We start from the raw sequence: 16,381 nt of genomic DNA on the forward strand, positions 1-16,381 counted from the left end.
TTAAAGAAGCTAGAATTACTTAGCTTGAAGCAGAGAAGAAAGACTAATTAAGGCTTTTAACAATAAAGATTACTGAAAAGCATAATCACTGAAAGCAAAGCAAAGAGAAATAGGTAAAATTCCCTGGAGCTATACAATTAAATACAAAGATTCTTACAGACAAATGTTAGGTGTTTAAACAGAATAGAAAGAAAGGTTCTGACTGGTGAATGCTTAGACAGAGGCAACATAACTGCTTTCAGGTAGGACATTCAGGTGTGACAGGACCAGCTATGACGACCCAAGCAGGCAGCCTGAGAGGTCCAGAGAACATGATGATACAACACAGTACTGACTGGGACTTCCCTGGTGGTCCAGTGGTTAAGACTACGCACTCCCAACGTAGGGGGCCTGGGTTCAATCCCTGGTCAGGGAACTAGATTCTGCATGCCACAACTAAAGATCCCGCATACTGCAACTAAAGGTCCCGCACGCTACAATGAAGATCTCGTGTGCCACAACTAAGACCTGGCACAGCCAAATAAATATTTAAAACAAAACAAAACCAAACAGTACTGACAATAATGAGAAGGTGGAAATTTGATATACAGATGTCCTGATGGCCCTGTGAATAATGGCTATCAGTTAGAAATAGGAACTGGAAAGGAGAAAGACTAATCAGCAGCTGGCCATGGTTAAAGGCCTTGTTTGCTTAGTTTTTGGAAGCAAAACTGTGCAAAGGAGCCAACATGTTAATTAATGCTTCCGGTAAACTCAACAAGCCAGCCTCAAATCTTGAATGAAAAGTGTGAGTTTCAAACAGAATTGAAGAATAAGGAAAATATGGCATTAAGCATTTACTGAATGTAATTTTTTAAAAGTAGATACTGTAGGATGAGTCAAAATGGCATCCTCTTAAGATTTATCAGTTATTCTACAACTCAAAAAAGTCACAAAAGTCTTATAATGAGCAGTCTGAACATTTTTAGGAGGAATGAACAAAGTTACAGAAGGTGAGAAGGAAAAGAAAAGAAACCTGACCAAGTAGCTATTACATGCTAAATACTCTTAAGCCCTTGAAAAAGTATGTCCTCATCTGTACGATGTCTGGAATCTGTTTAAAAATAATCCAGAGAGAAAACAGGGGAGGTAAGTCGGGGTATAGATAAAGTAAGATTGCGTCTAATTTGCTAACTGTTAAAGTTTGGTGATGAGAATACAGATGTTCATTATACTATTCTATTTTTATTTAAATTTTTCATGACTTTTACACTAATTATTAGAGAAATGCAAATCAAAACTACAGTGATGTATCACCTCACACCAGTTAGAATGGGCATCATCAGAAAATCTACAAACAACAAATGCTGGAGAGGGTGTGGAGAAAAGGGAACCCTCTTGCACTGTTGGTGGGAATGTAAATTGGTACAGTCACTATGGAGAACAGTATGGAGGTTCCTTAAAAAACTAAAAATAGAACTACCATATGACTCAGAAATCCCACTACTGGGCATATACCTGAGAAAACCACAATTCAAAAAGACACATGCACCCCAGTGTTCACTGCAGCACTATTTACAGTAGCCAGGTCATGGAAGCAACCTAAATGCCCATCGACAGACGAATGGATAAAGATGATGTGGTACATATATACAATGGAGTATTACTCAGCCATAAAAAGGAACGAAATTGGGTCATTTGTAGAGATGTGGATGGATCTAGAGACTGTCATACAGAGTGCAGTAAGTCAGAAAGAGAAAAACAAATATCATATATTAACGCATATATGTGGAACCTAGAAAAATGGTACAGATGAACCGGTTTGCAGGGCAGAAATAGAGACACAAATGTAGAGAACAAATGTATGGACACCAAGGGGGGAAAGTGGGGTGGAGGGGTGATGAATTGGGAGATTGGGTTTGACACGTATACACTGATGTGTATAAAATGGATGACTAACGAGAAACTGCTGTATAGAAAAATAAATAAAATAAAATTCAAAAATTCAAAAAAAATTTTTTTCCATGATTTTAAAAATTATTTACCATATACAATGTGAAAGTCAGTGGGGTGTATTTGTGTACTTGTGAGTGAATGTGGGTTTAATCTATATAGAACAGTAAGGACTCCTACGTAACCCTTCAAATGGGACAGATATAGGCCCATCAACTATAAAAACCCTGCATGAAAGAAGAAACGCATTAACTAAATTGGAAGCATTAATAAGGAGGTGTAGTTTCAGAGGAGCAGGGAAAATGTAAGAAAGAAGAAAATTTAACAGAACAGAAGAACGCTGGGAGGTGGGGGGAGCAGCAAACAAACAGCAGGAAAACCTACTTCTCAAACAAAGGAAGGAAAGGTATTTTTTTGAGTAGTTACTGTGTTCTAAGACCTGTTGTTAGGTATTTTACATCATGACCTCATATAATCCTCACAGCGAATTTGTAACGTGGATGCTATTATCCTCAATTTAAGATGAGGCAATAGGACCTCCCTGGCGGTCCAGTGGTTAAGACTCTGTGCTTCTAACGCAAGGGGCACAGGTTTGGCCCCTGGTCGGGAAATTAAGGGATCCCTGCAGAGTAGCCAAAAAAAAAAGAGGCAATAAAAGCTCACAAAGGCCAAGTAACACACAAAGAATCATGCAGATACTAAATGACAGAAATAGGATTCAAAGCCTTTTGCCCAAGCTTAAAGTCTCTGCTCTATACAATACTACTACTTCCCAAGAAGCTACATTAAACATACAACAAAATAAAAACTTTCTTCGAGGTACACAGATTACAGGAAAGGGGAAGGAAAACACAATATAAGAAGGGAGATAAGAAAGTCAATTTAATTTTGTTATGTAAGTATGGCCAGGTTGTCATGGTAGTAAAGAGAGTGAATGGCAGAGGGTAGGTAACTAAACTGGATATTGGAAGACGAGCTGGACAGGAGTTAGCTGAGGAGAAAATAGCAAGAACAGACCCACAGAGATAAGAGAAGAGACTATGAATTGAGGACCTGTAAGTTGGTCGGTATTCATTCACTGATTTAATAAATATTTACTGAGGGCCTACTCTACACCAAGACCCACGGATACAGTAGAAATCAAAACAGAATAGTGTCTCCCTCCGTGGAGCATACAGCTTAGGAAAGATTATTCAAAGAATTACACATAATATAATTACAAACTAGGACGTGTTGCAAAGGAAAAGCAAAGGGTGTTATGACAGCATCTAAAAGGGGGACCTTCCTAGGGACAGTGGGATGATCAGAGATGGCTTCCCTGGGGAAGTGACATCTAAACTGAGCTGAAGAATAAACATGCATTAACTAGGTGTGTGGATGGTTAGATGAGACAATCCAGGCAACAGGAACAGCATATACAGAGCCCTTGAGATAGCAGAGAACAAGGTACAGAACTAAGAGAAAACCAGGGTGGCTAGAGTATAAGCACAAATGAGAAAGTGGGAAATGAGGCTGGAAAAGTAGGCAGGCCAAACCACATACGGTCTTTAAGATTACATTCAAGACTTCGGAGTTTGTCCCAAGAGCAAAGGGAAGCCACTGGAGGTTTTTGATCAGGGACTGATAAAATAAGAATTGTATTTTGAAAGTGTCTGTTCTCAGGGGTTATGAACATCCAGTCCATAGATACCAAGGGTCTGTGCATAGAATCCAGGAGTCCATGAACTTGGATGAGGGAGGAAAAAAATCTTTATTTTTCACTAACCTCTAAATAAAATTTAGCACTTCTTTCTGAATATAGGCCTTTTAACTTTGTCGCAATACAAATCTCAAATACGTTCCCATTATATTTTGGTTATTGTAAAACTCTCAAAATAATGGTTTTGTCTCTCATAACATCATTACTTTAAAATTGTGGAAGTTTGAGGAAGCATTGCTAGATCTTGTTATGTAATACATTAACAATAAAGCACTGATATTATAATACCACATGTTTTTTAAAAATAACATTTTGATAACTATATTGGTTTCCTTTGTAGTTACACATTTCCAAATGCTATTCTCCGAAGGAGTCTGTAGGTTTCACCACAACTGCAAGGGGTACATGTCTTAAAAGAAGTCTAAGAATCCCTAACAGAGGGTAGAAATTGGGGAAGGGCAGAGAGAAGGCAGAGAAACAAGCAATCCACATAAGACGATGGAAGCTTAAACCAGGATGGGAGCAGTGCTGGTGGAGTAGAGCAATTTGAAAGATATTCAGAAGGTAAAAGTGACATTAGAGACTCTTTTCAAATGTAATTTTCTAAGAGTATTTACTGTTATAAAAATACTTATCATATAATGGTAAATAAAAATGCAGTCTAAAACTATCTCTACAGTATAATGCTGATTGAAATTCTACTGTACACAGAAATGACTGGAATGATGCAAAGTATTTTAAAATGTTAAACATGGTTATCACCGGGGAATGAACAGCAGTAAAAATGTTTATTTTTTTCCTTAGGACTTCTCTAAATGTTTCCATATTTTATAAAGTGACTAGCAGAAAAAGCATAATTTTAGTTATTTTTGGAAATTTTCTTCTCTTTTCTTTTCTCTTTTTCTTTTTGGCCGAGCCACAGGGCATGCAGGACCTTAGTTCCCCGACCAGGGATGGAACCTCGAAGCCATGCTCACCCCACCCTCACCCCACGGCCGCAGTGCAAGTGCAGAGCCTTCACCTGGACGGCCAGGGAAGTCCCTGCAAATTTTTTAATGATGGGGAAACGCTTACGATACGTTTTATAGTGAAAAAGTATATAAAATTGTACATACAATATGATCTCAACCATATAAAAAATCTATAGTCAAATTATGAGTGATTTCTTTACACTATCAGATTTTCCACGTTTTCTTTAGCAACCATATATTACTTTTATAAATTACATTATTTTTAAATGGCACAAATGGATAGATTAGCTTTGGACAGAAGGAAGGATTCTTCAAGATTTAAAATAAGAAAAAAGAACCAAGGTTTGTGATGGACAGAGTCTACTGGTGGGGGAACAGGCTACTGAGGGAGTTCACACGTAAAGGACTCCATAGTCTCAGCAAAGCAGGAGGCTAGGACATCTACAGCAAGCAAAGGGGTTGGTAGGACTGGCAGTACTAGAATAAGGGTGAAGGTCTGCAACAGCCCTGTGGGAGCACAGGGAACTGTGAGGCAGTGCACAGGGCTTGGCTAAGGGTCTTCAGAAACAAAAAGGAAACGGTAAGGATTAGTATTGTTCTCAACCTTTGTAAATGATTTGCTGAGCTTCTTAAAAATGTCAGGTGCCCCTCCCAGTGATTCAGTTTGTCCAAGTAAAGGCCCAGTAGTCTGCACCTTAAACAAGAGGGAGTGTTTCAGGTGAGTTCAGACCATATTTTAGGAAATGCTGGTTTAGTCTGGTCTGAAAACAATGGACAAATCTACTGATACATAAAATGTCTTCAGGTTCTCTCTGCTCCCATCATTCCAACCTACATAGGGAGTCTAGATGTTAAGATTTTTGCTTTGTTTTTGTTTCGTTTTAGAATTTCAGGAGAATAAAAATCAGCTTAGAGGGACTTCCCTGGCGGTCCTGTGGTTAAGGCTCTGCGCTTCCACTGCAGGGAGCATGGATTCAACCCCTGGCAGGGAACTAAGATCCCACAAGCCTTGCAGTGCGGCCTGCCCCGGCAAAAAAAGAGTAAAATTCAGCTTCGAAAGACAGGTAAGAAAAGAGTAGGAAAAACAAAGACACACTAATAGTTAAAATATACAGATGGTCCCCGACATACAATTTTTCAACATTACCATGGCGCAAAAGCCATAAGCGTTCAGTAGAAACGGTCCTCTGAACTTATCTTGATCTTCTGCTGGGCTAGCGTATGAAGTACGACTCTTTGTGACGCTGGCAGCGACAGCAGCCGTAGCCCACAGCCAGCCATGGGACCATGACAGCAAAGAGCCCATAAGCTTACAACCATTCTGTACCCAGACAACAATCTATTCCTCACTTTCTGTACAGTGTTCAATAAATTACACGAGCTAGTCAACACTCTATTATAAAATAGGCTTAGTGTGAGATGACTGTGCCCAACTGCAGGCTAACGTAAGTGTTCTGAGTATGATTAAAGCAGGCTAGGCTAAGCTATGATGTCCAGGAGGTTAGGTGTATTTAAATGCATTTTCAACTTATGATATTTTTCAACTCACGATGTGTTTATCAGGACATAACCCCATCGTAACTCGAGGAAGATCCATATACTATTATCTGTATGATAGAACTCCAGGACAAACTACCTTACCTTTAGCAGGAGAGCAAAATTACTCCGCAGAGAATTAGTCACACCATTTTCATACAATTTTTTCCTCATGAGGTTTTCACTCACATTCCCACTCTCAGACTGATACCTTAATAATGACTTTAGCATGGTTTCAAAAGGGTCCGCTGAAACAGACAAATTAAACATTTCAAAGGCAAAGTAATCACTCAAAAAAAAAAAATCTCCAGCAAAAGAACAGAGATCAGGGAGGTACAGGACTGTAGCCAAGAGACTATGAACATTTTTTCACAACTCCCTTGTCTTTCCTAAATGTGAACAGTTCAAGAGGCAATAAAAATTGGCAAGAAAGGGCTTCCCTGGTGGCGCAGTGGTTGACAGTCCACCTGCCGATGCAGGGGACACGGGTTCGTGCCCCGGTGCGGGAAGATCCCACGTGCCGCAGAGCAGCTGGGCCGGTGAGCCATGGCCGCTGAGCCTGCGTGCCCGGAGCCTGTGCTCCGCAACGGGAAAGGCCACAACAGTGAGAGGCCCACGTACCACAAAAAAAAAAAAAAAAAAAAAAATTGGCAAGAAAACAATATTCTGACTGGGAATTTCACTGTAAATCATTAAAATTTACATAAATTTTCTACTCACATGACAGCAATATCTTTCACTTTGCAAAAAAAAAATCACACCACTGATTTTTAAAGCAAAATTGATTTTGTGTATGTAACTGTCAAGTATTACAGTTAAAATTATTTAGCTGAATCCAAAAATTTCTTTTCTTTTCTCCTTCATTCACTTTTAAGTGTTTCTTGTTTCCTGTTTTTTTTTGGCGGCAGCGCTGTGAGGCTCGCAGGATCTTAGTTCCCCAACCAGGGATCACACCCAGGCCCCTTGCAGTGGAAGCACAGAGTGCTAACCACTGGATCGCCAGAGAATTCCATAAGTGTTTCTTTAATGACTGTATTGTTTCCACATACGCAAAAATACACTGTCATTGTAAATAATTAAAACAACATAGATACATAGAAAATAAATTCATCTAAATGTCACCACACAGAGATAGTCACTGTTAAATATCTGAGATTTTTTTTTTTTTACAGCTGTTAACATTTCTCACCAGAGAGAGACAGACAGAAAAATCTGTCAGATTTTGCAAAGAACTACAGTCCCTTCTTTCAGAGCACGTCTCTCAGTTCATTAGTGTGATCATTCGAACACCATTTACATGCTCCCCCACTTCCCCAGCACTAGACTATAAATTCCACAGGAGCAGAGGCCATGTCTGGTTATACCCATCTTTGCATTTCTTAACGGAGCCATCCTTCCACGTTGCGGAAATTCTGTGATTAAGAAAACAGACCCATGGGCTTCCCTGGTGGCGCAGTGGTTGAGATTCCGCCTGCCGATGTAGGGGACACAGGTTCGTGCCCCGGTCCGGGAAGATCCCACATGCTGCGGAGCGGCTGGGCCCGTGAGCCATGGTCGCTGAGCCTGCGCGTCCGGAGCCTGTGCTCCGCAACAGGAAAGGCCACAACAGTGAGAGGCCCGCGTACCGCAAAAAAAGAAAAAAAGAAAAAAAAGAAAACAGACCCAGCCCAGAGAGCCTAGCTTCAAGTCCCAGCTCCATCACTAATTAGTTGTGTGACTTTGGGCAAATGACTTAGCCTCTCTGTACATCAGTTTTCTCTTCTGTAAAGTGGGGATAATCATAATACGTACTTCATAAGGTGTTCTGAGGATTAAATCAGTTAACGTGTGTAAGGTCTTACAATAGTGCTGGCATATAGAAATTGCTATATGAGTATCTGAAGAACAAAATAAAATAAACCTATATCATCATATTAACTCCTGAATGTATCCTTTAATGCAGCCATTAAAAATTTTTAAGTTTTTATTATGAATAATACTAATGTCTTTTCTCATCTATGTGATTATCAGCTTATGATAATTCCTTAAGATAAGTCAAAGGTCACTGCCAACCTTCTCTCCAGATAGTTTGTAAAACATTTATACTCCATGTTTCTCCATTCCCTCACCAACAGTGAGTTTTGCCAACATTTTTCATCTCCTCTAGTCAGATAAGTGAAAATCTCATATTTATTTGCATCCCACTGATTATTAGTGAGGTTGAAATCTTTTAATTTGCTTATTGGCTATTTTTATTTCTTCTTTTTTAATTACCTTGTTTTTGCCCATTTTTCCACAATTGCATTTTATTTTCTTATTAGTTTTCATTTACTTTATATATATATAGGTGGTAAATAGTTCCCCCATCTCTCTTTTAAACTTCTTCATGGTACCTTTTTACTTTACAGAAATATAGTATGTGGCCAACATTTTCCTATCTCTCTTTTTCATGGTGTTTTTTATTGTACTGAAATTTTTTCATTTTTACGTAGACAGATTTACCCATCTTGTGATTGATGGCTCTTAGATCTCGTGTCAGGTTACAAAAGGGCTTATCAACAACCCCCTCAAAAAAATTTAAGATTTAACCATTTTTTCTTCTATTACTTTTATGACTCCAAATTTTAATCATTTCTAATTTATTTTGATATAAAGAGTGAGAGAGGGACTGAGATTTATTTTTTCCAAATAGCTAACTAGTTTTCCCAAACCATTTATTACCTTTCCCCTTTATCATAAAATGCTACCTTTATCATATATACTCGGTTTGTCTACTGGGCTACCTACTCCATTCCATCAATCCGTCTAGTCCTATCACAGTACAAGATTCTTTAAGTTAGTCAAGTTTTATAATACACTGTTCGACCTGATGGTACAAGAATCTCCCGCACTAATGTTCTTTCTAGATGTTTCTTAACTGCTCTTGTACCTTTACTCTTTCAGACGTACCCTGGAACTAGTTTTTCAGGTTCCAAAAAATTCCTGTTGGCATTTACACTGGGATTTTTTTCGTACATATCTATAAACTGAAGGAAGAAAATAATCATTTTACAATACTGTGTCTTAAATGAAGTAATTAATATAAAGACTTCAGCACAATGTCTGGCATATAATACAAAGTATTTAATAAATGTTAGCTATTCCTAAGAACAATGTATGGATCTTCATTTATAGACATCTACTCTAATTAAAAAGAAAATTAAACTTACATGTCTTATTGGGGTTGATATGTTGCTTTAGCACATCAACACTGCCCAAACTAACCACAAGGCGCCTGCCAAACCAGAAAGAGACCACAGGCCCATATCTCTCATGCAAATTAACCAGGAACTCGTGCAAACTTCCACTGTTCACAATATCTGGAAGATTACCATCTCTGAAAAAAGAGCAACATTTGACAAAATAATCAATTTAACATGGAAGAATCAGAAAAACAATACTAGTTGATTCTGAATTAACTGTGTCAACAGATGAGAGCAAAAATACACAAAATTCAAATTACTGCAAAATCCAAAACTGAATTATATTTGACTTCTCTCTTTCAGTAGTTACATTTGGATATGGATTTGTCTGATATTTTGAGAATTCATAACACTTCATACCAAATAAAAAAGCTACACGAGGAACATCTGACTTAGACACTGGAAAACTATCCAATTTTTGCAGCAACTCATTCTGAGATAGCAATGGACACCATCATTGGCTATTAAATCACAGGCTAATTTAAATCAGCTATGGCAACTTTTTCTTATTTCCTTCTATCTTAATCCTTTCTTTCTATTTTCAACACTGTCTGGCTAACAGAAGTGAAAGAAATTAAAGGTTTTGATTTATACAGCCTTCCTTTCTGTTCTTAACAAAGTTTAGGTAGTATGCCCAGCGATAATAAACTGAGTAATCTAAAGGTACGGTTTAGTTTTGATCCAAAATTAAGAGTTGACTCTACTTGATTTAAAAAAACAACAACTCACTTTTCTTCTGTTGGAGTAATCCCTGGAATTCCTGCAGCTTGTCTGGAAGCCTTAGGGAAGAAATTTTAAAAAGTTTAGTATAATGAATTATCACATATCCCATAAGTCAGATGCATTTTCCCAAGACATCTGCAGGACCTTAAATGATGGTTTTCCAAATTCGTTGAATCTGAGATTATTTCTATATTAAAATACAAAAACTGGATTCTTTGTATTGAAAAGCATTATCCTAATATTCCTCCTCTCTATCAACTAAACTAAGGTGTTTGAAGAATTTAACATCCATTCTTCATCAATTAATACATAATCAAGTACATTTTTCTTTGTTCTGAGACTACATATGGTCCCATCTGGCTTGGCTTTCAAAAAAAAAATCAATGTCATGATTATAATAATTTCATTCCTAAAATAGTTCTCCTCTTTCTAGTCAAAGAATTTACCAAAATACAATGTGATATTCATCATTTGCTTTAATGCAGTTATTATCAGGGTCATACAGTCAGAAAGGTGTCTGGTATAGAAGTAAATAACAAAATAATTCATAGCAAATTGTTAAAGTGACAACCTCTGAAGAATGAACTATGAAAAAGTTGGGGGAATTTTCATGTTTTACAATTTTGTACTGGGTTTATGGTCGCTGGGTTTAGAGGTTAGTGTCTTTTTTTTTATTTTACAACAAGCGTATTACTTTTATAATAAGATATCTTGTAAAACTATTTTTAAATAAACTAAATATTTATAGGAAAAATAACCTAAAATAGTCAACTCCAGAATCAATTCTGAATTTTGTCAATGACTTTAGCTAGTACTAATCAGAGTTTATTTGTCTGACATTCTGCCCTTTTCCCCCCTACTTAACATTATACAAATAAATGAATATTTATTTGAACATTTAAAGGCTAAACAGTGTTCCACTATGTATCCAGAATTGTGTAATCATCTTCCTGCTATAGTGTTATAAAACATCTAGGCTATTTCTTTCTTTCATTCTCTCATTGTTATAGGTAGTGCCATGAAAATCTTTATACAACTTTACTTTTTTCCTCCTTTGGGGTATGTATGCCAAAAGGGAGATACTAGGTTGAATGATACTAACTGAAGAGTTTAACAGTTTGTACTAAATCCTATAAGAATACTATCTAGGGGCTTCCCTGGTGGTGCAGTGGTTAAGAATCTGCTTGCCAATGAAGGGGACACGGGTTCAAGCTCTGGTCCGGGAAGATCCCACATGCTGTGGAGCAACTAAGCCCGTGCACCACAGCTACTGAGCCTGCGCTCTACAGCCCGCAAGCCACAACTACTGAGCCTGTGTGCCACAACTACTGAAGCCCACGCACCTAGAGCCCCTGCTCTGCAAAAAGAGAAGCCACCGCAATGAGAAGCCTGTGCACCACAATGAAGAGTAGACCCCACTCGCCGCAACTAGAGAAAGCCCATGCGCAGCAACATAGACCCAACGCGGCCAAAAATAAATAAATAAAAATAAATTTAAAACAAACAAAAAAAAGTAGTAGTCTGAAGTGATAATCTTTCCAAAAAAAAAAATACTATCTAGGTAATAGTATGTGCAACTTGCATTTAACTGATGACAATGAAACCTACAATGTAAAATTTTGTCCTACAGTCTCATCAATAATGGAAACTTGTCAAGTTTGATATTACAAAAAGTGGGGGAAAGGATGGAAGGAACTCAATTAGAAAAAGAAAAAGGCATTCATATAAAAAAAGCCAACTTTTTATTTTCTAGGTTGAAATTATTGACTGAAACAAGTTTCCTGACTTCTCTTTAAACATGGTAGATTGATAACACTCATCAATTATCTCTTCCTGAAATCCCACAAAATGAAAGTGAAGATATAAAAAAGGAGAAAATACCGATAAAGAGAATGGGAGAGGAGACAACAGTGGACGAACGATCCAACCAATTTTTTTGGAAGTGTTAAGCTGTTGGAGTAGTGATTAACTGACGTAGTTGTGAGGCCTCCTCTGGGGGTCTGCAGAGGAGAATTTCCACAAGAAGCAATCAGATTTGCACTCAGTAACCAGAAAGGCAGGGTAGGACGCAAGATTTTAACAATTAGCAAAAAGCCAGTATACAGATCCCTCAGACACCATTCTTGTGATTACCATCCTTCTGGAAAGAGACCTTGAGACTACAGATTCAGGAACAACCGGCTGGTGGGTGGTGGCCCCTATAATTCTAAGGGAAAATTATTCCCAACTTAGAATTTTACACTAAGCCAAACTATCATTCAAGTGTGAAGCTAGAACAGAAAGATTTTCACACAAGCAAGGCCTCAAAAAATGTATTTTCCTCAGAAGTCTGTGCGCTTTGCATAAGAGAGCTCCTACACCAACCTCCACCCTTCAAGAGGAGAAATGAAGAGTGAGCCCCAGAACACCAGGCAAAATGCTCTCCTGCCCTTTACTATATCCACATCTTCCACATAGCTAAATTGATGAGATCCCCAAATTGGCATGCACCTGGCAAGACCCTGCCAAACTCCCTGATAATCGTAGCCTCACCACTATCATCTACCTTAAGACCATCCAGAATGTTACTATGACCTTTTTCCTTACCTACATTAGACACCACACTAAGCCCAGGACTACCATCCCCAGGTCTTCCCTCGTCCCCCAGACTCCTATTCCTACAGAAGTTTATCTTCTTTCCTGACCCATCTGTCCCCAACTCAAAACTCCACCCGATCTCAGCCACTCATTCCTATGGTTGTACACTAGGTCTTGACATTACCAATAACTTCACCATCTCCAGAGTTTTAACATCAAGCATCCAAATCTCCAAGCACCTCCTATTTTCCCTTTTCACTATTTTTAACATCTTGACTCCAAAAACTATTTTTACCCCAAAAGAACTTTTAACCCACCCACTCATATACTCATTTTCCACTCTCTCCAGCTGAGATTCCATGGTCCATTATAACCACTCCCTTGCCCTATATCCTTTTGTCAAAACCACCTAGTAAAACACCAATTCTAATTAAACCCAATATTCTGTCAACTGCCCCTGATTCCACACAGATGAAGAAAAACTGCTGGAAGGGCTTCCCTGGTGGCGCAATGGTTAAGAGTCCGCCTGCCGATGCAGGGGACATGGGTTCGTGCCCCGGTCCGGGAGGAACCCACGTGCCGCAGAGCGGCTGGGCCCGTGAGCCACGGCCGCTGAGCCTGCGCTTCCGTAGCCTGTGCTCCGCAACGGGAGCGGCCACAACAGTGAGAGGCCCGCGTACCGCAAATTAAAAAAAAAACTGCTGGGGAAAAACACACCCATAATGACTAGTCTTATTTTAATTTCATGACCCTCAAGTGAGTTGCCTGGTAATCTCATTTCCCTACTCCCGCACTCTCCTAACCTTCCAGATGGCTATTTCTCAGAAAATAAGATTCACTGAAAGTTCCAGATTGTGCAATTGCAATACTCCAATCCAACCCATTTACCAGCGAGAATATTTAAGGTGTTCTGTCATTGCCAGCGATGTGTTTGGCACTGTGCTGCTGCTTTACAACTTCTTCTACAAAACCACCACCTTGCTTTGCAGATGAACCCCTCATCCATTAGCTCCTTTGTTTTCAGAACCACCTTCTGAGGTTGAAGAAGGCAAGAAGAGAAAGAAGGCCGGAAGGAGATTTCAGAGATAAAGCACTAGGCTAGGTGAAGCTCACAGCTAACCTCCCCCTGCACAGAGCTCCTTCCACGACCGCTTTATTTAGCCCGTGAGGCCCTGCAAGGAGCAAGACCCGGTCTGGACCTTAAGGACTTTGGATTTCAGGAATGAAAGTCGAAAGACAGATGGAAGAGTAGACGACACAAGAAACACTGGGGGAGAATCCTTGGGAAAGGGGAAAGGCGTGGAGCAGCCTGGAGTTTCCTCCCAGGCACACTAGAAAATGGAACTGGAGTGGGCAGAGTTACTGCCCGAAAGCCACCAAAGCGCTTCAGACCCGCCCTTAACAGTGGCGTGGCGAGGGCAGGCGCAGGGAAGCCGGACCCGCGGACCAGCCCTCAGCCCCCGGCGGCCGCATCCGCGCTGCTGAACCACCTGCCCGCCTCACTCGGCGTCGGAAAGCGGCCGTGTGGCCCGCGCCGCTCCGTCCTCAGCGCCAGCCCCGCGCGCGCCCGCGAAGCGTCACATGCCCCGGAGCTGGACTGAGCCGGAACCGCAGCAGGAGCTCTCCCCGCACCCCCTCCGGGCCCGCCCCCTGCAGCCCGCCGCGGGCAGGGCGACGTGGATGCGGGGGAGACCGAGGCCGAGCCGGCGGTTACCGGATAGAGGTAGAGCACGGCTCCCACCAACGCCAGCAAGAAGGTAACGGCAAAGATCGCGAAGTCCAACATGGCTCCTCCGCCCGGGAGCCACGTCTTGGTTCCACGCTCGGCAGCAGCGCCTCAGCGTGCTGGGACCCGCGCAACGGAGGGGTGTGCGGGGGCGCCCGCGGGACGAGCGAACGAATGGGCCGCTGGGGGCGTGGCCTGGGCCGCCAGGGCTGGCGAGGGGAGCAAGGGAGCGCGGAGGAGCTCTGGGAGATGGGAGCCGCGCCCCGGGGCGGGATTCCGGCGGACGCGACATCTGGCACGCCCGAGACTCCAGACACGCCCACGACTCCGGGATCGAGTTGTTGGGGAGGAGGAACCCTGGCTTGGAGAAAACATTAGGCGTTATCATCGCTGTGCCCCGACCAAGACTTTTCCAAGTAGATTTAAAATATATGTAATAACAAAATCTAACTGAACTTTATTGCACATGTCTGGGTGTTCTATAATAATCTAGTGGTGTTTGGATCAAATATAAAATATAGATGCATAATTCACACATTATATATTTATTTCATAAAATTTATTTTTCTTCCCTTTACTTCAGAAGAATCTCTTTTTAAAGTCAAGATTTTTGACATCATTTGTCTTCTGTCTGCAGAAATGCCAAATTATCCTGTCTTCGGTCATTGTGGTTCTTGGATAGATTTTTTTAAAACAATTTCAGGCTTATTGAAGCATAATTTATGTATAGAATAGTTTTTTTAATTCTTTCAAATTGAAGAAATTTTGCTCTGTTGAGGCAGTAGCAACTGGAATTATCAATAAAATTTTTAAAGTAATCTTTAGCTTCAGAAATGAACAATGACTTTTATCTATTGTGTTCAACTGTAATGGAGTTGTTGCATATGGTAACATTGTTATTGCAGCAAATATTATAAAACAGTTTAAATTTATCATAACAATTGTATCACTTACATTGTGATTCTCACCATCTCTTAAAGCGATAACTAGATCTGTAGGGTAATATAAAGAAGTGGTACCACACTTTACTCACATCATATCTAGACCTACATATATATTATTTTAAAAGGAACAGTAATTTAATATGGAAAAGTGTTCCTAAGCTGCCAGTTGCAACCACCGTGGTCACCACAATAATTGTTGAGTACTTCCAGTCCACTAATGGAACCCTAAGAGAAGAAATAATGTTTCTTTATGCAAAAATCTATTGTGCTTCTACTGAGAACAAAGATTGGCTAAAGTAATTTATCTATTTTTATCCACTTGCTCAAGCTCAAATACTCTTTCCACTGTTATATTCTCCTCCAGTTTTATAGCAGCACAGCCTACAAACCTTTATAGCATTTAGATGCAGTCACATTTTATAATATTTCAAAGATATAGAATGTGAGATATGAAGACTTTCCCTGGAGCCTGAGCAGTATTAGCTATGAGAATGGATGTTAACAGTTTCGTTGACCACAAAATCCTGATTAACCACCAAATCCTGACTGACCATCGAATACTGATTTGCCCATGCGTTCTTTAACTTTTTTATGGATTTGTGATATGTGGGTAACTCCCAAGCATGGGCCTGTCTTGCTCTGCTCTATAGGTGGTACTGTCCATATAAAAGGACACTCAGTGGGTTCCCTAGCCCTCTGATCCAAATTCTGGTTGGATTTGGCCAACGGGAAATAGTAGCATAAGATGAGAGGATGACAGGAAAGTAAAGTCAAGATAGTCATTCTACTGGCTTTCATGCTGTGGACTCACTGTTTACCATAGCTCCTGTCATATGGCCCTTCCCATACAGATACCCTTTCTAGGAAATGGAACTCCCTTCTTGCCACTTCAGGCTTAGGGTTGGTGATGGCTCACCTCTGCTGCTAGTCTTGGAGCACTGAAACCTTGTGGTTTCCTTAAACCTTTCCCACACCTTCATAAATATTTCCTTTACTGAACTCTCTTTTAATTACTGGTTTCAGCATGCCATCTGTCTCCTGCTGGGACTCTG

The 16,381-nt window shown here is 40.2% G+C and overlaps 1 protein-coding gene across 1 annotated transcript in view; it reads right to left on the reverse strand.

The window, feature by feature from the left end:
* The window catches only part of CYP20A1 (cytochrome P450 family 20 subfamily A member 1), a 78,339-nt gene extending 63,779 nt beyond the window's left edge, over window positions 1-14,560 (reverse strand). Inside the window, exons 1-4 of the mRNA XM_067740937.1 lie at window positions 14,374-14,560; window positions 10,089-10,138; window positions 9,327-9,493; window positions 6,244-6,386 (exon numbers count right to left, since the gene is read on the reverse strand). Coding sequence (XP_067597038.1) covers window positions 6,244-6,386; window positions 9,327-9,493; window positions 10,089-10,138; window positions 14,374-14,445 — 432 coding nt within the window. The 5' untranslated portion in view covers window positions 14,446-14,560. The remainder of the gene's footprint in view (window positions 1-6,243; window positions 6,387-9,326; window positions 9,494-10,088; window positions 10,139-14,373) is intronic.
* Between the last annotated feature and the right edge of the window lie 1,821 nt (window positions 14,561-16,381).

The sequence above is a fragment of the Pseudorca crassidens genome, chromosome 6, assembly GCF_039906515.1.
Source record: "Pseudorca crassidens isolate mPseCra1 chromosome 6, mPseCra1.hap1, whole genome shotgun sequence".
Taxonomy (NCBI): domain Eukaryota; kingdom Metazoa; phylum Chordata; class Mammalia; order Artiodactyla; family Delphinidae; genus Pseudorca; species Pseudorca crassidens.